Source organism: Rana temporaria, chromosome 2, assembly GCF_905171775.1.
Source record: "Rana temporaria chromosome 2, aRanTem1.1, whole genome shotgun sequence".
In the NCBI taxonomy this organism is placed as follows: Eukaryota; Metazoa; Chordata; class Amphibia; order Anura; family Ranidae; genus Rana; species Rana temporaria.
In genome coordinates this window covers 47,093,243-47,115,756 of record NC_053490.1, presented here as the reverse complement: position 1 = coordinate 47,115,756, position 22,514 = coordinate 47,093,243, and the positions used below count along the sequence as shown (strand labels likewise).

At 42.5% G+C, this 22,514-nt stretch overlaps 1 protein-coding gene across 1 annotated transcript in view; it reads left to right on the top strand.

The window, feature by feature from the left end:
- The window catches only part of MRE11 (MRE11 homolog, double strand break repair nuclease), a 461,003-nt gene that overhangs the window by 341,221 nt on the left and 97,268 nt on the right, over positions 1–22,514 (top strand). The window contains exons 17-18 of the mRNA XM_040340161.1: positions 10,986–11,050; positions 17,209–17,276. Coding sequence (XP_040196095.1) covers positions 10,986–11,050; positions 17,209–17,276 — 133 coding nt within the window. The remainder of the gene's footprint in view (positions 1–10,985; positions 11,051–17,208; positions 17,277–22,514) is intronic.

Genomic DNA, 22,514 nt, shown 5'->3' with positions numbered 1-22,514 from the left:
TTTGTAGACAACTTCAGCATCTACGATTATTGTAAATCTATACCATACATACAGATATTGTTGGTAAACTACAGGCTACTTTAGTCCATGGAAGGCAAGTCGTCTCCTTGAGTACAAGGCAGCCGTGGCAAAGTCTCTCCTGGAAATGGGAAAAATAAAGATCCAGAGGCAGAACCATTCACTTGAACACTGGAAATTGCTGATAGTAAATGAACAACACATGTGGTTTAATTCGTTTTTATATATCAGCAACGTATTTATTAAGCATTGGAGGAGTTTATAAACAACCCCCCGAACATTTGTTGTTTTCCTGCAAATTGCTTTTCATTCTGCACTTAGGTATACAGATTGAAACTTTGTTTTTTATAAAGTCTTACTTCTGTACCAATTTGCTGTCATCACATTCCATGACTGCTTTTAATACAACATTCTAAAGCTGCTTTGCAAGTAGAACACTAGATAAAGAACATTTGTGTCTTCCTGATAAATGCATTGCCATCATGTCAAGTAATTGTTCGTTAAAACACTATGTTCTTTTTGCAGAGAATGATACATATTAACTTAGAGACTTCCAAGGACAGAGTATCATAGGAATCCATTGTTAAGTGTATGGGTCGCCCTTTACATAGTGTTTACAATACATTGTAGCGCTAATTGATGAATAGAGCAAGGGAATAAAAAACTGTCAATTGTTAAAAACCCACGAATCAGCCCAAGGGCAAAAATCATCTTGTCCTAGGGTGAAGGCACATAGGGTGAGATGATGACATTGCTTGAAACAGGGATCAGCCGCCCATCGAATGCAGCGCCTGCAAAACTATCCTTGGAACAACCAGCCTCAGAATAAGAAACACATACGGCAAAATGCAGAGCAATGTAATCATCACAATCCACTTTGAGGATAAAAACAGAATCGATTTACATGTAAAAACCGCAGCTGCCAGCCTGGTAAGAGGACACGATCACTGGCTCACAGAAAGGTAGGTGAAGATGAAGAGGAGAACCAGGATCCACACACAACTCGCTAGTGGCTGCTGGCAGAGAGCACTGGTCAGGACACAGGCACAGGAGGAACACCGAAGAAGCTAAAAACAATGAAACCCTTGCACACACCTACAGTATGTGACAATGTGTAATAATCTTAATCTACGTTAGTGTTGCTGCCGAGATCTCTCAGCGAACCAACTGCTCAAATGCACTAAATTGATATCACTTCAATTGATCCAACGCCACACTTCTATATTTCATATGAATGTAAAATAAAATACAGTTCTTAACGTGATGATCTACAACAATATGAATTAAATCTCCTGTGACTTCACTATCATATAAATAAATAAGCAAAATTGTTTGTGTGAGGACGAGTTAAAAAACAAATTAACAAAGTAATAAGTCCAAGTTATATCTTCCACCAACTGTTCAATTTTCTATTACAGATCACAGACACCTTCTTCTGTCATACACCATATATGACTTAACCTGTCAACAATAGCAGCTCACCTCCTAATTTGACCTATGGGTGATAGGTCTCATGAGGCTGTCCGTTAGAAGGATTACTGTGGATGTGGCTGGATTCCTTGAAACCTCCTTCAAGTCTATTTCCACCTTGTCAAATATTCGCCAACTCCACCGTGATGTTGGTCGCTAGTTGAGCGCTCTACATGCACATAGACAACAGCCGCCTGGGACAAGGATAACAAGGGATAAACGTGTTTCCAGACAAAATAGTCCCTTTCTCAAGCCTTCCAAGATGGAAAAAATAAACCTTACAAAAGGTCATAGCCCTCCCTTACTATATTCAAAATGAATAAAGAAACAAGTGTTGCTTTTAGTATTAATTTTTACTGCAGTGTCCCTTCCTTACTGCTAAAAGGTGCTTTTGGTCCACTGTTTTGGGCTTGAGAAGGGCAGATTACATTTGGATCCACCCATCTGACCAATGTGTTTCCAGTTGATAGTGCTGGCCTGGCAAAGCCAAACAGCTGCAGTCTTCCTGAAATCCCAGCAGTTTCAGCTGTGAGTCGACAAGTAAACCATTTGGCTATGCCAGGTTAGTACTGTGCAACACCACCTGCCACCAACCAAAGGCATACTGACTACCATTGTATAAAGAGTCATTTATTACTGACCCTATCTGCACACAGCATGCAGTTCCACTAACAACTTTTGGTAAGGCCGGCTATACACAATGCAAATTTATTTTCTGCAACCACGGTTCCTTCATCAGCACGGACAGTGCTGACAAGGAAATCACTCCTGTGGAAGGCAGTGATTATTGCTAGTGGCTAAAGCCAATACATTATTCTTCTAAAGTAGAACAATAGATATAGATCTACAGTTAGGTTAGGCACAATTTTTGCTTTTTCAGGTATTTACCAAAACATATTCAAGCTATAGTTATATAATGGAAATGGGCTTAAAGTGCACACTCTCAGGTTTGATCTAAAGCGGAGGTTTGATGCACATCCAAATTGGAGGAAAGGTTTAGGAATAACAGTTAAGACTAGCCACCACCCCCCCTTTTCAAGAGACCAAAAGTAATTGGATAATTGAATTGAAAGCTTTTTCATTGCCAGGTGTGGGCTACTCCTGCATTATTTCTTCATCAAGTAAACAGGTAAAAGGTCTTGAGTTGATTCTAACAGTAGTATTCGCATTTGGAATTTATTGCTGTGAATCTACTTCATACGGTGAAAGGATGTCCATGCAAGTGAAACAGGCCATTTTAAGGCTTCAAAAAGAAACACATCCACCAGAGATAGCGGCAACATTAGGCATGGCCATCTCAACAGTGTGAAACATTCTGGGAACAGAAGAATGCACTGGTGAGCTCTGCAACATAAAGAGGCCTGGACGGCCACGGAAGACAAAAGTGGTGGATGATCGCAGGATTCTCTATGGTAAAGAAAGAAAAACCAATTCACAACATCCAGACAAGTGAAGGACACTCTCCATGAGGTGGGCGTATCATTGTCAAAGTCTACAATCAATAGAAGACTTCACAAGAGCAAATACAGAGAGTTTATCACAAGGTGAAAAACATTCAAAAGCCTGATGAAAAGAAAAGCCAGATTGGACTTTGTCAAAAAACATCTAAAAAGCCAGATCAGTTCTGGAAAAGAATGGATGGATTAAACTAAGAATAATCTGTACCAGAATGATCGGAAGCAAAAAGTGTGAAGAAGGCTTAAGCCCTGTACACAGACCGATGGACTGTTTTCATCGGATGAAATGATCGTGTGTGGGCCCCATCGTTTTTTTTTCCATCAGTGAAAAAAATAGAACATGTTTTAAATTTTTCCTATGGATAAAAAACCGATAGGAAAAAACAATCGTCTGTGTGGAAGTCCATCGGTCAAAAATCCACGCATGCTCAGAATCAAGTCGACACATGCTCGGAAGCATTGAACTTCATTTTTCTCAGCACGTCGTAGTGTTTTACATCACCGCGTTTGACCGATGGTTTGTAGGCAAGACTGATGAAAGTTAGCTTCATCGGATATCCAACGAAAAAATCCATCGGATTAGATTCCATCAGATATCCGATCGCGTGTACAGGGCTTTAGAAGAGCTCATAATCCAAAGCACACAACATCATCTGTAAAATATGGTGTAGGCAGTGTGATGGCATGGTCATGAATGGCTTCCAGTGGCACTGGGTCTTTGGTGTTTATTGATGATAAGACAGAAGCAGCCGGATGAATTCTGCAGTGTTTAGAGATGTACAGTCAGCCCAGTTTAAGCTAAATGCAGAAACGTTGCTTGGACAGTGCTTCACAGTAAAGATGGACAATGATCCAAACACACTGCAAAAGTTACCCAGGAGCTTTTGAAGGAAAAGAAGTGGAATATTCTGCAATGGCTGAGTCAATCGCCTGATCTCAACCCTGAAGGTAAAACTAAAGGCAGAAAGACCCACAAACAAAGAACAACTGAAGACAGCTGCAGTTAGAGCTTGGCAAAGCATCAGAAAGGAAAAAAAAACAGTCTTTGGTAATGGGTTCCATACTTTAGGCAGTCATTGCCACTAAATGATTCTCAACAAAATATTAAAACTTAACATTTTATTTCTGAATATATTCATTTGTCCAATTTAATTTGCACCCCTAAAAAAATGGGGGGACTGTGTATAAAAATGGTTGCAGTTCCTAAAATTACTTGATATTTATGTTCAACCCCTTGAATTAAAGCTGAAAGTCTGCACTTCAAATTAATTTGGATTGTTTTGTTTTAATTGTATTCTGGTGGCATATAGAGTCAAAAGTATAAAAATTGTGCCTGTGTCCAAATATATGTGGACCTCACTGTATATGTTATATCTGCCTGGAATACAGCTTTAACCAAACAATGGGAACATTTTATTATAAGGAAAATTGTTTTAAATGAGGCTAATGCTGACTTTTAATATGGACCACTGTACTGTGAAAGTACTTTCTATGGTATACATTTACAAAACTGATTCCAGCTGTTCATGTTATAAAAGCCATTGTGCTTGTATAATCCAGAATACTTGTTCTAATATGTTGGTGTCCTGAATTAATTTGTCATCATCAAGATAAGTTGGCTTCCTGCCTTAATCTGTTATTATTCAGTCAAAGAGATCTTGCATTTAAGCACACTGAATGAATTTCCCTTTGGTTAGTTCGGCTGAACACTCTGCTTAATTGGTTGATTAGCTGCAGACTTACTTCTTACCTCTTGTTGATTAATAATGGTGTTGATCCTAAGAGATAATAGCACCGCTAGAAAGTATTCTTCAGAGACTCACTTGCCGAAATTGCATTAATAATCAATGCATATATGATGACTGCAGATCTGTCACAAAGCTAAACAGAAGTGTGACTATGCTCTGATAGAAGCAGCTGTACCCCATGTAGTTCTAGGTTTGGGGGAAATAAGTTAAATACTTTTTGGGAGGGTGCTGGGAGGACTCTTTGTTCCTTGTCCCTTGTCTGCTTGGTCTATAGCCACAAGAGTCATCAGGAGTCTAAGTCCCCTTTCACACTGGGGCTGGAGCCGCGGTGGAGGTATAGCGGTGCTATACCATCGGATTTGCCACGGGATTCGGCCGCTATCGGTGCAGTATTAACCCCCGCTAGCGGCCGATAAAGGGTTAATACCGCCCGCAATGCACCTTTGCAGAGGCGCATTGCGGGCGGTATTGCCGGGGTTTCCCATTGTTTTAAATGGGAAGGAGCGGTATACATACCGCTCCTCTCACCGCTCCAAAGATGCTGCTGACAGGAGATTTTTTTCTCTCCTGCCAGCGCATCGCTTCAGTGTGAAAGCCCTCCAGCTTTCACATTGAGGTTGCTGGGCATTCGTTTTTCAGGCGGTATAGCAGCGCTATTTTTAGCGCTGTACTGCCTGAAAAACTCCTCAGTGTGAAAGGGGTCTAATAATAAAAGGACTGGTCACTACTATCACATTGGGAGCTTATCATGAAGCTCATGAAGGTAGTAAATTGGAAAATAAATTACAAATGAAATGACCCCTCTAAACATGCACACACACGGTCAAATAGATCAGGTAAAATAAGTATTAAACATGTCGCACAAAACCAAAACAAATAAGTTCAGAAATGAAGTTATGTGTATTAAAATGCAATGTCACAGGGAAAAATTATTGAACACATGAAGAAAGAGGGGTGCAAAAGGGCATGGAAAGCCAAGACATCAGCTGAAATCTATCAGTTATTAGAAATCAACCCTTCCCCTTGTCAGTACAAATTCATATCAGCTAGTTCAGTCTCAACTATAAAAAGGTGTCTCATTGTTGCAAAACATACTGATGGCATTGGTTACAGAAGGATTTCTAATCTTCTGAATTTTCCAGTGAGCACTGTTGAGTCCATAATTCAGAAGTAGAAAGAACATAATTTCACCATAAACCAGCCACGTCCAGGTGCTCCTCACAAGATTTCTGACAAAGAAGTGAAAAGAATTATCAGAAGAGTTGTCCAAGAGCCAAGGACCACTTGTGGAGAACTTCGGACCTGGAATTAGCAGTTACAAAAAGGAATGCACTCAACCGCCATGACCTGTATGCACGCTCACCATGCAATACTCCATTGCTGAAGAAAAAATATGAAGCTTGTTTAAAGTTTGCTGCACAACATTTAAACAAGCCTGTGAAGTACTGTAAGAAACTTTTTAGATGCCATAATACGCATCATGTTTGGAGGTCAAATGGCACATCACCCCAAAAACACCCGTTTACCAACAGCGAAGTCTGGAGGTGGGAACATCATGATGTGGGGCAGTTTTTCAGCATACGGTACAACTTCATATTGTTGAAGGGAAAAATTTACCAAGACATTCTTCATAAAAATCTGCTGCCATCTACCAGGATGATGAAGATAAAAGGAGGGAGGACGTTTCAGCAAGACAACAATCCCAAACACAAAGAGAAGGAAACTCTCAATTGGTTTCAAAGAAAGAAAATAAAACAGTTAGAATGGCCCAGCCAATCACCTGACTTGAATCCAAAAGAAAATCATAGAAGGGGTCCACGGAACCTTTAAGATTTAAAGACTGTGTGGGAAAAACGGGCCAAAATCACACCTGAGCAAAGCATGTGACTAGTTTCTCCATATAGGAGGCATCTTGAAACTGTCATTACCAACAAAGGATTTTGTACAAATTATTAAATACATTTCAGTTAGCATGTTCAATACTTTTTCCCTGTGCTGTTCTATTTTATTACATATAACTCAATTTCTGAACTTATTTGTTTTTGTTTCTTTGTATGTATGGATTGCATGGGTTGTTAACCACATGTGGTGAAAATGTTAATAGCACCTTTAGAAATATATTTACCTAGAAAAATGGTGACGTGTTCAATACTTATTTTACCCGCTGTATATACATAAATGCCTATTATAAATCCCCCTTACATAAGAAGTTGAAAAAAAAAATAGCACCATTGTTTTAATTAGCAATCTGTTTTTTGCCATTTTGCAAGTACACTTATTTGAACCAAGAAACATTTGTTACTTATTAAAGAAGATCTCCAGACAAATTTGCCCGCTCTGCTTGGGTTAACGGCTTGTTTTTGTCTAGGTCTATTTTGCCTGCTCTATTTCAGAGCAGAGATATACTTACCTAATCTGTCGATCTTCCAAGTGCAAGACTGGTCCCCACCGCTCCTGCCCTCCCGCACACTAGTTGTCTTGTAAAATGGACTGTTCCTGATGTCATCAAGCCCACAGACCGTCTCTGGACATTAAGAGGGAAAAAACAGTCCAATGCAGGGGAGCGCAGTTTTCCAGATGATCGAATGATTGGGTAAGTATAGACTTTCGATGTGCCCCTAGTCAAAACGAGCAGTTAACCCATGCAGTTCATGGAGTTCTGCTTTAACCTCTTCCAGACCAGCTGCTGCAGTTTTACTGCAGTAGGTTGGCTACCCTGGGTGAAACGACGTTACCTTACGTTGCTTCGCCTTATGGCGCCACCGGAGGCGATGTTAGTGCCCAGCGGGCACGATGACTGGCGGGCACTCGTGACAGAGCGCGAACTGGGATCTGTGTGTGAAAACACAAAGATCTAGGTTCTCTCAGGGGAGAGGAGACTGATCGTGTGTTCATACAAAGTATGAACACCGATCTCTCTCTCCTCCTAGTAAGTCCTAACCCCCCACAGTTAGAGAACACACCTAGGGAACACATTTAACCCTTTGATTTCCCCCTAGTGTTAACGCCTTCCCTGCCAGTGTCATCTATACAGTAATCAATGCATTTTTATAGCACTAATCGCTGTATAATTGTCATTGGTCCCAAAAATCTGTCTGCCGCTATATCGCAGTCCGGATAAAAAATCGCTGATCACCACCATTACTAGTAAAAAATATAAGTAATAAAAATGCCATAAATCAATCCCCTATTTTGTAGACGCTATAACTTTTGTGCAAACCAATCAATGTACGCTTATTGTGTGTTTTTTTTATTTTTACCAAAAATATGTAGAAAAATACATATCGGCCTAAACTGAATAAAAAAAATGCTTTTTTAAAAAAAATGGGATATTTATTATAGCAAAAAGTAAAAGATATTGTGTTTTTTTCAAAATTGTCGGTTTTGTTTTGTTTATAGCTCAAAAAATAAAAACCGCAGAGGTGATCAAATACCACCAAAAGAAAGCTCTATTTGTGGGGAAAAAGGGGCGTCAACATCGCACAACTGCGCAATTGTCAGTTAAAACTACAAAAATAGCCTGGTCATTGAGCAGCCAAATCTTCCGGGGGTAAAGTGGTTAAAGGTCTTTGGACTGACCCGCAATGTTTGCGCTGCCTATTAGTGGATAGTACACACTTGCCACTTACTGCGTGTAGTACTGGCATGCTAGTATCCTGTTTGTACTACAGCAATAGCAGCAGTCTTTCAGGGCCAGTTGACAGCAGCTTCCCTTCTGCATAGTAACCACTGGAGGTCGCTCACTTGGCACTGCCACAATTCACAGAGCATTTTTTTTTTTTTTATCAAATACAAGCCGTTCTCTGCTTGGAGGAGGTGGGGGTTGCAACATCACCACTCCTTCTTTCCACCTTTTCTAACCAGAGACTACCTAAAAAAAAATACAAGGTGTTCTGTAAATGGTTATTATGTAGAAGGGCAAGTGGACGGCACTGTACCTGGAGGACTGCAGCAATCACTGTACTATCGGCAACTACTACAATGATTTACAGATTACACAGATATTGGTTCATGTATGAGGTATGCATATATTATATTGTGCCATACTGTAAAAAATGTATGGTACAATAAATCTCATACCTACACTTCACCCTTAAATACTATTGAATGCTTGTACATGAACTCAACAAATCTGTTCCTAATTCGAATGCATGCTTATTTAAAATTTTAGAAAAATCCAAACCTAATTTGTTGTGAATGCGTTTTGAGATCAAGTGCTCATATGTTGTTATAAATCTAATTAATGCATTACTCTGTCATGGCAACACATCATGTGATTGCACTGTATTAGTCACTGTTTTTCCTTGTGATGCAGTATAAATTCTTCTAATAAGGCATCTGATACTAAGCTTGATGTATCTTTTATTTTGCCCTTATTAAAAGAGAAGCATGTCGTTTTTTTATTTTTTTTAAGACTCATACTTACCTAGGTGGATGCTGCATCTGTCCCTCGCCGGCTCTAACACTGAGAATGGAGTTATCAAACACCACCGATCACTCGGTTCTCAGAGCTCCCTGAGAAGAGAGCTGGTGACTGTCAGTTACTGCTCTCTGCTCTTGCCCCTCCATCATGCTCACTGGAGTGCTGGGCTGTGAAGGGGGCGGCCGGCCAGCTCTCGCTGAGAAGCTCAGCCGGGTGCCGGTCCAGGCATGTGGGTGGGTCCCGACTTCATTGTCGCAATCTTGCCAGAGCCTTGGACCTGCTCTGTGACATCAGCTGACAGCGGGCTTCAAATGGTGAAAATGGGTCACAGGAGTGCAGAACGCACTGCGCTGCACTGCTCTGATCCACAGAAACATTACAGCCAAATGAGCTTTAACTTTACTTCTCCTTTAACCACTTACCCCCCGGACCATATTGCTGCCCAAAGACCAGAGTACTTTTTGCGATTCGGGACTGCGTTGCTTTAACAGACAATTGCGCGGTTGTGCGACGTGGCTCCCAAACAAAATTGGCGTCCTTTTTTTCCCACAAATAGAGCTTTCTTTTGGTGGTATTTGATCACCTCTGCGTTTTTTATTTTTTGCGCTATAAACAAAAATAGAGCGACAATTTTGAAAAAAATGAATATTTTTTACTTTTTGCTGTAATAAATATCCCCCAAAAATATATAAAAAAACATTTTTTTTCCTCAGTTTAGGCCGATACGTATTCTTCTACATATTTTTCGTAAAAAAAATCGCAATAAGCGTTTATTGATTGGTTTGCGCAAAAGTTATAGCGTTTACAAAATAGGGGGTATTTTTATGGCATTTTTATTAATATTTTTTTTACTAGTAATGGCGGCGATCAGCGATTTTTTTTTCAGTATTGCGACATTATGGCGGACATTTTTGACACATTTTTGGGACCATTGGCATTTTTATAGCGATCAGTGCTATAAAAATGCATTAGATTACTATAAAAATGCCACTGGCAGTGAAGGGGTTAACACTAGGGGGCGGGGAAGGGGTTAAGTATGCCTGGGTGTGTTCTTACTGTGGGGGGGGGGTGGCCTCACTAGGGGAAACACTGATTTTCTGTTCATACATTGTATGAACAGAAAATCAGCATTTCCCCTGCTGACAGGAACGAGAGCTGTGTGTTTACACACACAGCTCCCGTTCCCCGCTCTGTACCGAGCGATCGCGTGTGCCCAGCGGCGATCGCGCCCGCCGGGCACACGCACGGGAGTCGGGGGCGAGCGGGGGGCGCGCGCGCGCCTCCGGCGGCGCGCGTGCGCCCCTAGTGGCGGCTAAGAGGTAGGACGTCCATTTACGTGGTCTCGCCTAGGAGAGCCACCTTGTGGACGTATAATGACGGTGCGGCGACGGCAAGTGGTTAATGGTTCCTATACACATTTTTGTGTGTTTTAGTAAATCAACCCCATTATGTCCATGAAACCCACCCAATTGGCATTGTCTAGACCTGTTGATAAGATGCTTAGGCCCCCAGCTGTGCATTGTGGGGTTCAGTCAGGGGTTGTGCATTGGATGCACTTATAGATGGACTCTAGGTCACATTGGAGGGGTACATGACATACCATAAATTTGGAACATGGTTATGTTTTTGTTATTTTTTCTACTTTTTTTCTTTTTTTTCTTGAGATTTTCCTGCTTATTTCTAGCTGCACACGGTGTTCATGAAATGTCAATTCCTGGTTTAATACAAGATGTACATACATGTAATTGATGTTTTCCATACCATAGCAACATACTGTACGTGTCTCTGCATTTTTCTATTATGACAAGGTTAGTTGGTTTTGAACTAGAAATATTCTAAATGGCTTATTATGTGCCTCTACATTTCTAGCCTTTAAAGCCTCATCGTCAAGACAGTCCACAACAAGAAGTGTTCCAGCAAAGAATTATTCGGAGGTAGGTCACTGCCATGTTTTCTTTGGCGGGAGGGGGGGGGGGGGTGTAATGAATCAAATGAAGCTTCCCTCTTTAACATCATTGGAGCAATTAGCCTAATGTTTTAATTTCTTGGTACTGCAGATATGGTGCAAGTGAATAGAAGGCCACATGGGAACCAAATTTGCATAGATGTCCACAGTATGATGATTCAGTGCATTAAATTAGTTGTTAAACCTAATTGAATGATGTTTGGTATTCTAAATCACTGTATCAATTGTTATAAACTTTTCTAAATAATTTCCCTTTTTTTCCTTTTTTTTTTCCTTTGTGTCTCAGAACTGCTCATATTATGCAGCCTCTTTGCAGACACTTCCTGTATATGTGTGTGTGTGTATACAGCCCTCAAAATTTACACTCGCCTGCTCGCAAAATGCGAGTAAATTTTGAGGGCAGGTGGGTGTGGGCTGCCTGGGAGCAGGGGGGGGGCGAGCAAGGAGAGGAGAGTCCCTGCTGCCACTGCTGTTGCCGCCGTCGCCACCTGGTCCCCCCCACACTATTGCAGACAACCTTTGCTGGGTAAGAGAGGAGCCGCCGCGTTGTTCAACCGCGGGGAACATGACAGCTTTCAATTCAATAGCTGCGTTCCTCGCCGTGCGCATCATATACAGCCCCTCCCCCCCTTGTCCGGGAAACTTTGATAGACAGATCACCCATCCCTTGGATGGGTGATCTGTCTATCAAAGTTTCCCGGACAAGGGGGAGGGGCTGTATATGGCGCGCACGGCGGGGAACGCAGCTATTAAATTGAAATGTGTCATGTTCCCCGTGGTTTGAACAACGCAGCGGCTCCTCTCCTACTCAGCAAAGGTTGGCTACAATAGTGGTGTGGGGGGACTCTGGCTGCTGCTGCAATAGTGTGGAGGGGGGGGCGACTCTGGCTGCTGCAATAGTGGTGTGGGGGGACTCTGGCTGCTGCTGCAATAGTGTTGAGGGGGGGGGACGACTCTGGCTGCTGCTGCAATAGTGTGGAGGGGGGACGATGACTCTATCTCCTGCAATATTGGTGTGGGGGGACTCTGGCTGCTGCTGCAATAGTGTGGAGGGGGGGACAACTCTGGCTGCTGCTGCAATAGTGTGGAGGGAGGGGGGCGTCTCTGACTGCTGCAATAGTGGTGTGGGGGGACTCTGGCTGCTGCTGCAATAGTGTGGAGGGGGGGGGTGACTCTGGCTGCTGCTGCAATAGTGTGGAGGGGGGGTGACGACTCTGGGTGCTGCTGCAATCGTGTGGAGGGGGGGGCGACGACTCTGGCTGCTGCTGCAATAGTGTTGGGGGGGGACTCTTGCTGCTGCAATAGTGTGGGGGGGGCGACGACTCTGGCTGCTGCTGCAATAGTGTGGGGGGGGACTCTGGCTGCTGCTGCTGCAATAGTGTGGGGGGGGGACGACTCTGGCTGCTGCTACAATAGTGTGGGGGGGATGGGACGACTCTGGCTGCTGCTGCAAAAGTGTAGGGGGGGACGACTCTGGCTGAAATAGTGTGGGGGGGGACTCTGGCTGAAATAGTGTGGGGTGGGACTCTGGCTGAAATAGTGTGGGGGGACTCTGGCTGAAATAGTGTGGGGGGGACGACTCTGGCTGAAATAGTGTGGGGGGGACTCTGGCTGAAATAGTGTGGGGGGGGACTCTGGCTGAAATAGTGTGGGGGGGGACTCTGGCTGAAATAGTGTGGGGGGGACGACTCTGGCTGAAATAGTGTGGGGGGGACTCTGGCTGAAATAGTGTGGGGGGGACGACTCTGGCTGAAATAGTGTGGGGGGGACGACTCTGGCTGAAATAGTGTGGGGGGACTCTGGCTGAAATAGTGTGGGGGGGACTCTGGCTGAAATAGTGTGGGGGGGACTCTGGCTGCAATAGTGTGGGGGGGGACTCTGGCTGCAAAGTGGGGGACATTTTGCTGCCCTGGGGACACATGCTGCATTGGTAGACATGGGCAGGCTGCATTTTTGGGCACGGATAAGGTTGTTAATATTTATTTTTATAACTTAATTCTGCATAAAACATTTAAGTCTAATTTTATGAGATTTATGAGGGCGCGTGTAGGGGTGGGATTAGGGGGCAGGGCATGGTAGGGGTTGGGCGGGGCAACTGGTGGCGAGTACGCCTTGAGGCCTGGCTAGTAGCTCAGGACTTGAAATTTTGAGCCCTGTCTGTGTATGTGTATATATATATATATATATATATATATATATATATATATATATACTCCAGGATTGGCTGCATGACATTTGTCCTGTTGGTGACAACAGTGGACCATGCCTGCGTAATGTGTGCTGTAACAGACACTCGTAGCCTCCAATAAGTCAGGGTGACAATGCAAGTGCAGAATTGAGGGACAGAACATTGTTTCACTATAGCAGGAAGTGCCTGGAGGACCAGATATTATTTTAACCACTTGCCGCCAAATCACATACATCCGCTGCAGACATCACCCTGGTACTGTTTTTCAAAGCTGACAGTTGACTCTCTTGTAATAGCAACCGGATCGGCCTCTCAATTTCTATTACAAGCAGGGGGGGGGGGCACCACCTTCCACGGCTCTCAGGCTTTCCGTTCCACCAGAAAACCTGAGCTACTAGCCGGAATGTCTGCTGGCTAGTCTGAGACTCGTAGAAAACTAGAATCGGCTTTGATTGGCTCTCCGCTATGGTAATCCAGAAGTGATAACATGACATCATGTCCGGTTTACTAGGATGTCAACGGCGCCATTTTTTGAAAATCAAAAGTATTCAAAAATGTAATCTTGACGTTTTGAATGCTTTCAAGTGCACAAAAAAGAACCTTCCATAAAGAATACCAGTCACATGTCTATTGCTATCACAAGGATTCTTACATTCCTTGCGACAGCAATAAAAGTGATAATAAATAAATAAATTCATTCATAATAAAAAAAAAAGTAAAGTTCCCCTGGTCCCACACGCACGCAAACAGCGATCTTGTCACACATGTCTGATCATGGGCAGTAATTCTGTCACCAGACCTCCTTTGTAAATCTAAAGTGGTAACCTGTAAATGTTTTTAAAGCATCGCCTATGGATAGTAAAATGTGTGTTTGTCGCTGTTGCGCGGGCGTGCACAATTTTAAAATGTGATATGCTTGCTATCCGTTTACTCGGCGTGACTTCCTTTTTTATATTTTATAAATAAATTGGGTTATGTATTGTTTTTCTGCAGTAACAGTGTATTTTGAAAAACTGCTGTGCAAATACCATGTGACAAAAAAAATAAAATAAGGAATACCCACCAATTTTCAAGCAAAAAAATGATTTTCACATCTAAATAAAAAATTCCAGGGAATTCCAGGTCTTCAAGTGGTTAATGAAAGCTGCAGATTTATGAGTGAGAATGACTTTTAACAAGGTACTAGCTCTAACTCAGGGGTGCCCAACCTTTTGAAGAGCGAGGGCAATTAAAGCAACTTGGTAATCGGCCCGGGGCCAAAATAAGTGTAATGGGCGGATGACAGGTCTGTATCTACGCTGCATATGCAGAACAGATACGGACATAGCCCATGCTACTCTATGTGGCCACATAGCGTAATCTTGTTTGATTCAAGTAAAAATATTTATTTTACAGTTGTTACACTTACATGTAGGCTGAAGTAAAACACGTGTATATACAGGTGAGGCGGCAGTGGAGACGACCCAACGCGTTTCGTGTCACAACACTTCGTCTGGGGTTCTGCAGCTGCTTGCTTTCTCTAACGACGGCTTCATTCCCAACACTGATGCTCTGCGATGGCGGGTCAGCAACTTGCAATCTGGGCTTGCCAAACCACCATGCCAGGGTGGTCGCAGGCCACATGTGGCCCCCCGGCCACTGGTTGGGCACCCCTGCTCTAACTTAAGACTTTTATTTGATTACATGCCTAAGATCGAAATTATAGGATACTGTCCAGATGGTACCGATGCCCTGTAATCCTACACAAAATCGATCCATCCATTCCTGATACCTGTTTGATTTGTTTACATGCCCCTGGCTCCACAGCTCACATGTGAGGTACTTGTCCATGTATTATCCCCTTTTGGCAGAAGACACTACAATAGTACAATACACTAGTGGGCGGCAAAATTCCAAATGTGCCACAAATCTGAGTTTTATCTATGTTGCCGGGGTCCTTTAAACAAATCAAAAAGTCTATTGAGGCACTTCCATACAGCCGCACACTCTGTGATTGCCAGACATTGGCAAAACCTGGAACCTCCCCTTGCTTGCTGAATGGGTTTCTAAAGTGAGTAACATTGACTATATGGAACGCATGATCAAACGCTTGGATGAAAATAAGTTTTGCTACTCTGAATTTTAAACCTTTTATCTCCCAAAAAGTTTGATGTGATTGGCAGCCTTGGGGATTATTATGCTGTATGCTTTTTTTTCCTCTCCTCTCTCGCTCTCTTTTTCTTTCTTTTTTTCATTTCTCTCTCTGTTCACATTCTACAATGGTTATTATTTTTGTTGATTTGTTCTTACTAGAATCATGGCTTGTTAACACATACGTTCAACCCTATACATGAGAGTATATTCAACTCCTTGCTAAGTGCCTGATTTTCTACTGTGAATATGTTTGTTATTCTTATGACCAAGCTTTAGATTTGACAATGCATTCATCTCTCTTGTATGTTGTGCTATGTATACTTTATCAGTGAATATGTGACCTTGTATTCTTTATTGTGTTAAAGAATATGAGCTTTGACAGACCTCTATTCTGATACTGTAGGATTGGATACTGTGTCATTATTACGATTTTGTATTCTTTTGTAATTCATGGAAAAAAAATATATTTATAAAAAGAGATTAAATATAACAAAATTAATTTTTAAGTGCTAAGGGGCAGATTCACATACAATTGGACAGGCGCAGCGTATCATAGATACGCTACGCCGCCGTTACTTACCTGGCTTAAATTCGAATCCAGGAAGAATTCGCGCCGTAAGTTACGGCGGCGTAGTGTATTTTTGGCGGCGGAATTCAAATCGGCGGGTAGGGGGCGTGATTCATTTAAATGAAGCGCGACCGATTGAACTGCGCATGCTCCGTTTCAAAATTTCCCGCCGTGCTTTGCGCGAAATGACGTCGCAACAACGTCATTTTTTTAACTTAGATGTGACTTACGTCCATCCCTATTCACGGACGGCTTACGCAAAAAAAAAATTCAAAATTCGACGCGGGAACGACGGCCATACTTTAACATGGCAAGTCTATCTATACGCCGCAAAATAGCAGCTTTAACTATACGCCGGAAAAAGCCGACTAGAGACGACGTAAGAGAATGCGACGACCGCGCGTACGTTCGTGGATCGTCGGAAAAAGCTAATTTGCATACCCAATGCGGAAAACGACGCAAACTCCACCCAGCGGACGCCAAAGTATTGCATCTGCGATCCGAAGGCGTACAAAGCCGTACGCCTGTCGGATCTTACCCAGATGCCGTCGTATCTTGGTTTGAGGATTCAAACTAAAGATACAACGCGGGAAATTTGAAAGTACGCCGGCGTAGATACGCCGGCGTACTTGCTCTGTGAATCTGCCCCTAAGGCCGGGTACACACGGACAAACATGTATGGTGAAAGCGGTCCGTCGGACCGTTTTCACCATACATGTCTGCCAGAGGGCTTCTGTACGATGGTTGTACACACCATCGTACAGAAGTCCGCGCGTAAACAATACGCGGGGCGTGTCCGCGGTGTCGCCGCGTCGATGACGCGGTGTCGCCGCGACAATGACGCGGCGACGTGGGCGGCCCGCCTTTAAAATGCTTCCACGCATGCGTCGAAGTCATTCGACGCATGCGAGGGACGGCGGGCGCCTGGACATGTACGGTAGGTCTGTACTGACGACCGTACATGTCCGAGCGGGCTGAATTCCAGCGGGCTGTTTTAAAACAAGTCCAGGAATATTTGCCCGCTGGGAAAAGGCCCGGCGGGCAAATGTTTGCTGGAATTCGGCCCGCTCGCGCCCACACACGACCAAACATGTCTGCTGAAACTGGCCTGCGGGCCAGTTTCAGCAGACATGTTTGGTCGTGAGTATGGGGCCTAAGTGTTTTGTTTTAATTTGTGTCCTGAGTTGAGAAATATCCCATCAACAACTGCCCAAAAAATTATATCCCTTCTTTCCAGGAAATTGAAGACAATGATTCAGATCTTGAAGAACTTTCTTTCACACCCGCTTCTCAGAAGGATAAAAGGTAAGGGTACTGCGTGTTCTAGCCACTTCTTTCTAATCCATGTTGGAAAACAAATGGAAGGATTTGATTGGTTGTACTAAAAAAAATTAGATTTTTGTTTTATTAAACTTGAACAAATTACTGTATATATCATCTTTAAAAGTAAAACCATTTAAATGCCATGTTTATTTTTGGGAACATGTAACATGTAAGATGTTCCTAAGCAGTTAACCCCCTTACCCCCTGAGTGTCTCCCATGTGACAGTGAATGAGAGATCCTCTTCCTCCCCACAGCCACTGTCACATTTTAAATCCTTTTCCCGAACAGCATCGTCATTCATTGCCACTGCGGCAGATGGACTTCAGTGGACTGTGAGTGCATTGATCGGCATGCTCATAGTCCATCCATTCATTCTCCAGCTTTTTTACTGAAAGCTCATAAGCAGGCAGAAAGCTAAAAGGAGAGAGTGCAGGAGTCAGACATTGCTTCCATAATCCACTGATTGTGGGTGCAATACTTTGCAGGCTAGAAAAATCATGTGCATTTAATTGTTGTTGTTTTTTTTTTGGGGGGGGGGGGTTTAAGTGCACATATCTTTTAATACAAAAAAAATACCCTGGGGAGGGGTCGGCTGGGGATGAATTTCTAAATGTCACTTACAACCATAACCCATTTCAGTGAACACTGATTGAAAATATTGAACACTAAATAGTTCTTCAGGGCATCAGACACTGTCATTGTGTCAGAGGGATTATCTAATGGAACGTATGATCATTCAGCTGAGCATGAGACCATGATGCGATCTGTGATGCGATCTTTAAAATGGGGCACTTCAGCTTGAGATTATTTATAGGAGTTCTTTGATCACAGCATATACTGTCATTTTATTGCATCAGCATTGTAATAACAATACAAACAATAGTTATATTTGACAATCCAATATAAGCTTACCTGAAAAATCTCCTTTCATGTTGTGAGTTCTGCCTGTTTGCTGGCTGTCTCTTTTCACAACTTCCTCAATTCCTTGCATGCTTTGCAGCTTCTCTTCTGCTGTTTACTTTTAATTTTTAAGGACAACATATCCCATGGTACCTTGCTGCCTGCAAGCAGTGATTCTTGTATTGACTCCGTCTCCTGAAACTCAGGCTCTGTGAAATGTGTAACACAGAAGTGCCTACCCACAGGAAATAGTGAATGTGTGTCACGGAATTCGAGGAATTTAATGTGTGGGCAAAGTAAGTTTACAAACTTCAAGATCATTGATAGGAGTGGGCTACAAATAATTAAAATACAATGTGGAAATTAGTAAATTGTTTTACATTTTGACTATAGGATTTTTTTTTATAATGTTTTGATTTACTTGTTTTCATGTTATATCAGCTCTTGGAAATATTCTCATCAACGTGAATTACAGAATTAAAGTGAATCTGTGGCCAGACTATGATCATTAAAAATATTCTTGTCCATCAAATCACAGCATTTTGGGTAGGCTGCCAGCTCCCAGTCAAAAGATATTACAGGCTGAAATACATGGCAGGTGGACACTATACCGAGCAGTACGTGTTGAGACGTTCTGCATCCCTGAATACGTACCACCCTAGACGTAAATACCGCTCTGTACAACGACAAGCTGCCACGTATTTTTAGACTGCCAGTGACTTAAACAGGCTTCTGGTGGAGATTTAATGACTTTTAGTATCTTTAAAACATCCTGTGTTGTTGGACAGGAGTATTGTAGGGCAATTATGAACAAAGCAGTAAAGGACATCTCTAAGACAATAGAATGGCCTTGATGTGTAATTACTTATGTTCACCGTCTTAGCACCAGGGTATACAGCTAGTGAATCCATGTGTCTGTTTAACCACTAGCCGACCAGCCACAGTCATTCTACAGCGGCAAGTCGGCTCTCTCACGCAAATCGCCGTAGCTGTACGTCATCCCTTTAAACAGCTAGAGCAGGCATGTGCCCGCCCGCTGCATGGCAGGGAAGTCAATGCACATGGCCAGTGGTCGCGATGACCGCCGGCTACTCACGATCGTGGGCATGAGAGAGAGAACGGGCATTTGTGTGTGTAAACACAGAGGAGAGACAGATCGTCTGTTCCTATTAGCTAGGAACAAGGATCTGGCTTCTCCTCTAGTAAGTCACATCCCTCACAGTAAGAAACATAATGAGGGAACACATTTAAGCCCTTGCTCATCCCCTTTCCTACCAGTGACATTTACACAGTAATCAGTGCATTTTTATAGCACTGATCGCTGTATAAATGTTAATGGTCCAAAAAATGTGTCAAAAGTGTACAATCTGTCCACCGCAATGTCGCAGTCCCGATAAAATTTGCCGATCGTTGCCATTAGTAAAAAAAAATGGCATAAATCTGTCCCCTATTTTGTAGACGCTATAACCTTTGGGCAAACCAATCAATATACGTTTATTGCGTTTTTTTTTTTTTTTTACCAAAAATTTGTAGAAGAATATATATTGGCCTAAACTGATGAAGAAATTTGTTTTTAATGTAGGATATTTATTATAGCAAAAACTAAAAAATATTGTTTGTTTTTTCAAAATTGTTGCTCTTTTTTTGTTTATAGCGCAAAAAATTAAAACCACAGAGGTGATGAAATGCCACCAAAAGAAAGCTCTATTTATGGGAAAAAAAGGATGTCAATAATTTTTGGGTACCACGTCGCACGACCGCTCAATTGTCAAAGCAACGCAGTGCAGTATCTAAAAAAATGGCCTGGTCATTAAGGGGGCAAATCCTTTTGGGGCAGAAGGGGTTAAAGGACCCCAGGCCGGTTTATGATTGCACTCTCCCTCTGCTGCCCTGAAATGAAGCATACACTTTCCAAAGTGTCCCCATACGGTTGGTCATGTTATCTTATGCTTGGTCCTTTGATATCAAATAAGTAAAAAGGCTCTCTTCCCCTTTACAAGGCATTCTTGGCCCAATATTAAGAGACAAGGACCCCTTCCCCTCCACTGAAGCCTCAAGTAGGAGATGGGGGTAATATGGGGGAAGACCCTTGATAATAATGGGTCCCCCAGATAGCTGCGCCCTCACAGAGAATGAATACAATTGGTACCCCTTACACATTTCCACAAATTGGTAAATGTAATTAAACACACCATAGAAAATGTACTTTAAATACATTACACAAAAAATACAGTAACTTGTTAGTAAAGTCCTCCAATGTAAATCCACATCAATCACAATGTCCAGTGATTTACATCTCTGATCAATCATAATAAACCATTGCCCTCTGATACTTACATGTTGCACTCCCATTGCTAAATGACAGATTCCTGCCACTGCAGTCTTGTAAACACAGCCCCAGAAATCTGGGGGGACGTCATTGGCCAAATACAGTCATGACTAGATTTGGTCAGTTATATCACCCAGGATCCCCAGACGAACAGCCACATTAGTTTGGCGGGTCCCTGAACAGACTGGGTTGGTTTGAAAGAAAAACATTTAACCACTTTGTTACCGGGCCTATTTTGGCACTTCTCTCCTTCATGTAAAAATCAAAATTTTTTTGCTAGAAAATTAATCAGAACCCCCAAACATTATATATTTTTTTTAGCAGACACCCTAGGGAATAAAATGGCGGTCATTGCAACTTTTTTTCTCACATGGTATTTGCGCAATAATTTTTCAAACGCCTTTTTTTAGGGAAAAAAACAGTTTCATTAATTAAAAAATAACAAAACAGTAAAGTTAGCCCAATTTTTTTGTATAATGTGAAAGACGATGTTACGCCGAGTAAATAGATACCTAACATGTCACGCTTTAAAATTGCGCACACTCATGGAATGGCGCCAAACTTCGGTTCTTAAAAATCTCCATAGGCAACGCTTTAATTTTTTTTACAGGTTACTATTTTTGAGTTACAGAGTAGGTCTAGTGCTAGAATTGTTGCACACGCTTTAACGCACGCGATGATACCTCACACGTGGGGTTTGAACGGTGTTTACATATGTGGGCGGGACTTGCATGTGCGTTCGCTTCTGCACGCGAGCGACCGAGACAGGGGCGTTTTAAATTTTTTTTTTTATTATTTTATTTTATTTTTTTACTTCATTTTTTTATTTTGACACTTTTTTTGTAATTTTTTTTTTTTTTGATCACTTTTATTCCTATTACAAGGAATGTAAACATCCCTTGTAATAGGAATCAGTGTGACAGGTCCTCTTTATGGAGAGATGTGGGGTCAATAAGACCCCACATCTCTCCTACAGGCTTACAAGCATGAAATCGGTGAAAAAAATTTCACCGATTACATGCCGACAGCCGCGATAGCGGCTTTGTTTACTTCTGGGTACCGGGCGTGACGTCATAACGTCGCGCCCGGCCCTCCGACGGTCATAGAGATGACTGTGACCGTCTGGTCACCAGTCATCTCTATGGTTCACCAACGAGCGCCGGCCGATTCGCTCTCCGGGCCCCCGATGGCACGGGAGAGCCCGGAGAAGCACCGGATGGCGGCGGGAGGGGGGACGTCCCCTCCCGCTGCCTAGAAGAACGATCGAGCGGCGGAACCGCCGCTTTGATCGTTCCTCTGGTGCACAGAATCGCCAGCTGAAGACAGCGATATCTGAATGATGCCTGCAGCTGCAGGCATCATTCAGATATCACCGCTCAAAGTCCAGGACGTCCTACGGATCTGAAGTGGTTAAACTTGGGTCACTTTCTTTGCAGTAAATTCAACTTCACTTTTTGGCAACAATAGGGTGAGGACAGGTCACATTTTGCACTGGGGGCCATTGATTTGCATCTGCACCATCATATTGCTTTACTTATTTTACATTTATTTCACAGTGTGGAAATTCTGGCACATTATTGTATTTAAAATATCATGGCATAAACCAGATTCCCCATACATATGTAAAACCATTTTAAAGTTTAAGTACAAACCATCTTGAACTCCCCAAATATGTTACATTTATTAGGAACTGTACCGGTAGATATAATTACAAACTGTATTTTACACAGTTACAGTAAGTACATACTTTTCGATCACTTGTGAATTACATGAAACTATTAGCTGTTAGAAGAGGTGATGGTAACTGAAGAAGTTATGTCTGCAATTTTGCAGGAGCGATTGCACAGCGGTTTCCCAGTATCAGCTGCATAGATTGCTACCAATAATTAAGGCAGAAACTGCATACAGGAGCTGTTTGTGGACAGGATGACGGAAACCTCTGCTCCAGCCTGTCAGTACTTTGCTCCATTACTTTATTACATCAGTTTAA